At 38.6% G+C, this 2714-nt stretch overlaps 1 protein-coding gene across 1 annotated transcript in view; it reads left to right on the top strand.

Annotated features, from left to right (window-relative positions):
• LOC106872262 (DNA helicase MCM9) overlaps positions 1 to 2714 on the top strand; it is a 61142-nt gene that overhangs the window by 6067 nt on the left and 52361 nt on the right. The window contains exon 3 of the mRNA XM_052976136.1: positions 1290 to 1431. Coding sequence (XP_052832096.1) covers positions 1290 to 1431 — 142 coding nt within the window. The remainder of the gene's footprint in view (positions 1 to 1289; positions 1432 to 2714) is intronic.

Here is a 2714-nt window from a genome sequence, read left to right as displayed (position 1 = left end):
GGCACATAAAAGACACCATTTCGAGCGTGGCCGTTTTCGTGCGGGTGACACGTAAAAGCACCCACTACACTCTCTGAGTGGTTGGCGTTAGGAAGGGCATCCAGCTGTAGAAACTCTGCCAAATCAGACTGGAGCCTGGTGTTGCCATCCGGTTTCACCAGTCCTCAGTCAAATCGTCCAACCCATGCTAGCATGGAAAGCGGACGTTAAACGATGATGATGATGATGATGACCTAACTTCTCTCTCAAAACACTAGCACTCTGTTGAACATGTGCACTTACATTACACATCCAGTGGAGCATACTAGCCTCATTCCTTTCTAGTCTTTGCATATCCTCTGCATTCACTACCCATATATCACTACCATTTAGAATTGCTGTCTGTATACAAGAATCATACAATCTTCCTTTCACTCAGAGAGAGAAACCTTTTGTAGCCAACAGAAGTAATAGCTCTCTGAGTTTCCTCCATCTTATTCTAAAGAAATAATTGAGATTCAGTTGAATTAGGTACTTAAGTTGAAGCACCAATTTAGTGTGGTATTATCCATACAACTCAAGGTGAGGTGAATAAAATAAAGATAAGCAACAGGATATCAAGAGGCAATGCACTACAACCGTTTCAAGCTCCTCCATTTTATTGAACAATGCAATCATTACATCAATTTAAATGCAGGGCTATCTTCAGCTGCATAAATAAATAGAATTTTTTAATCAATTGGACACATTAATATAATTTTACTCAAATTCTCTAATAGAGCAAGAAGAGGGAGAAAGTCCATGTTGCTGCTGTGACTCAGAATATATTACACTTCTAAGAACTGCATGGAGTTTGTTAGGATCATAACTTGTAAATGATTGTGGTTCACTTTTAATTTAATTAGTCTTTTTTTATCAACTACCAAATCTAAGGCTAGAGGGCAGTGTCTGTTTAGAATGGATAGACAGAGTGAGTTGATAGTTTATAGTTGGGTATGGTCATAAATATTGTCAAGGCTATGATAAATCAAAACATTTGGCATCACCCAAAAAAACATTTGATTTAAATAGAGAATATAAACCATAGTGCAGAGTAGTTATGATAAAAATGATAAAGACTCTTATGGCTGTTTCTAGAATTGCCAAGCATGAGTAAGGATTATATATGCTAAGTATTCTATCATCGGATAGATAGATGTAAGAATATATAGAAATGAAGAATATCCCCAATCGAGGATAACTTCTCTGCACTATGTTTATATTCTCTATTTAAATTATACATATATATAAACAGATCTCTTTCTTTACAGCACTTTGACACTATTTGAAACAGACATCGCTATCTGTGAGGTCCTCCTTTATAAACCAGTTCAGCTGTTACAAGTGTTTGACGAGGCCTTAATTAATGCCCAGGAAACTCTGATCTCAACTCACTCTGCTCATAAACGGATGGTAAGTTAATTAGTGGTGGTAACCACATTTACAGTGTTACTGTTGTTGTTTCTAACAAACCTGTGATTAAAGGTATTCCAGCTATGACCATCCCAGTGTATGCCTGCAATTTCTAAAGTATAATGACACTTTAGGTAAGTGTCTTTTATTATTGCCTTAGGCTGACCAATGCCTTGCAAATGAAATTTGTAAGATCAAAACTGAATGAAAGCATGTTGTGTACATGTGTTCCTCCCATCCATTCTGGTCTGTTCTGATGTCATTATTATTTCTTTACTCTCTCTCTCTCTCTCTCTCTCTCTCTCTCTCCATTTCCCCTCCTCAGTTACCTATGCAAATATACCCCACCCCTAATTTTTTGAGTATTCTCCATTCCTACTTTACTTTCATATCCCCACCTTTCTAATAACAACCATTTATTATCTTTGTATCATTATTCCCTTTCCAAATTTACATTCACTGTGTACAAAGCACATATCTTTACTCCCTACTGATTACACTGTTGGCATCAAGAAGGGCATCTAACCATGGCAACCAAGCTGAATTGCACACAAGAACCTAGTCTTTGGTAGGAAAAGCTCCCAATGGGAGTCAACACGAACTGTGATGACCTGTCCAGCTCGACCAGCATGGAAAAAGGACAAGTAAAAAAGTAATGATGTATTTGTGTGTGTGTGTGTGTGAAAATTGTCCTTTCTGTGTCTTGCCTGAGATCATCTGAACCAGAAAACTAGTGTCATTGTTTTTATATTCCTGGTGGATATTACATTCCATAGCACCACACTCTTGAAGTAGTGGAATAAAACCTTCCATTTCTTGTAAAACGGGGATGGGTTGACTTTAAAAACTACTGCCGAAAATAATTATCTGTTCAGCCTATGTCAGCATATGGAAAAAGAAACTGGTTTAAATTGGCTATGTTGTCAAGAAGTTCACTTTGCAAGCATGTGGTTTTGGGTTCGGTCCCACTGCATGGTAGCTTTAGCAAGTTTCTTCTTCTATAGCCCCTGGCCAACCAAAGCCTTGTGAGCGAATTTGATGCATAAAAACTGAAAAAAATCCCTTCATGTATCATCATCATCATCGTTTAACGTCCGCTTTCCATGCTAGCATGGGTTGGACAATTTGACTGAGGACTGGTGAAACCGGATGGCAACACCAGGCTCCAATCTAATTTGGCAGAGTTTCTACAGCTGGATGCCCTTCCTAACGCCAACCACTCAGAGAGTGTAGTGGGTGCTTTTACGTGTCACCCGCACGAAAACGGCCACGCTCGAAATGGT

This window comes from Octopus bimaculoides, chromosome 23 (genome assembly GCF_001194135.2).
Source record: "Octopus bimaculoides isolate UCB-OBI-ISO-001 chromosome 23, ASM119413v2, whole genome shotgun sequence".
Lineage (NCBI taxonomy): Eukaryota > Metazoa > Mollusca > Cephalopoda > Octopoda > Octopodidae > Octopus > Octopus bimaculoides.
Note: the sequence above shows the minus strand (reverse complement) of the source record. Positions and strands in the feature narration are given on the sequence as shown.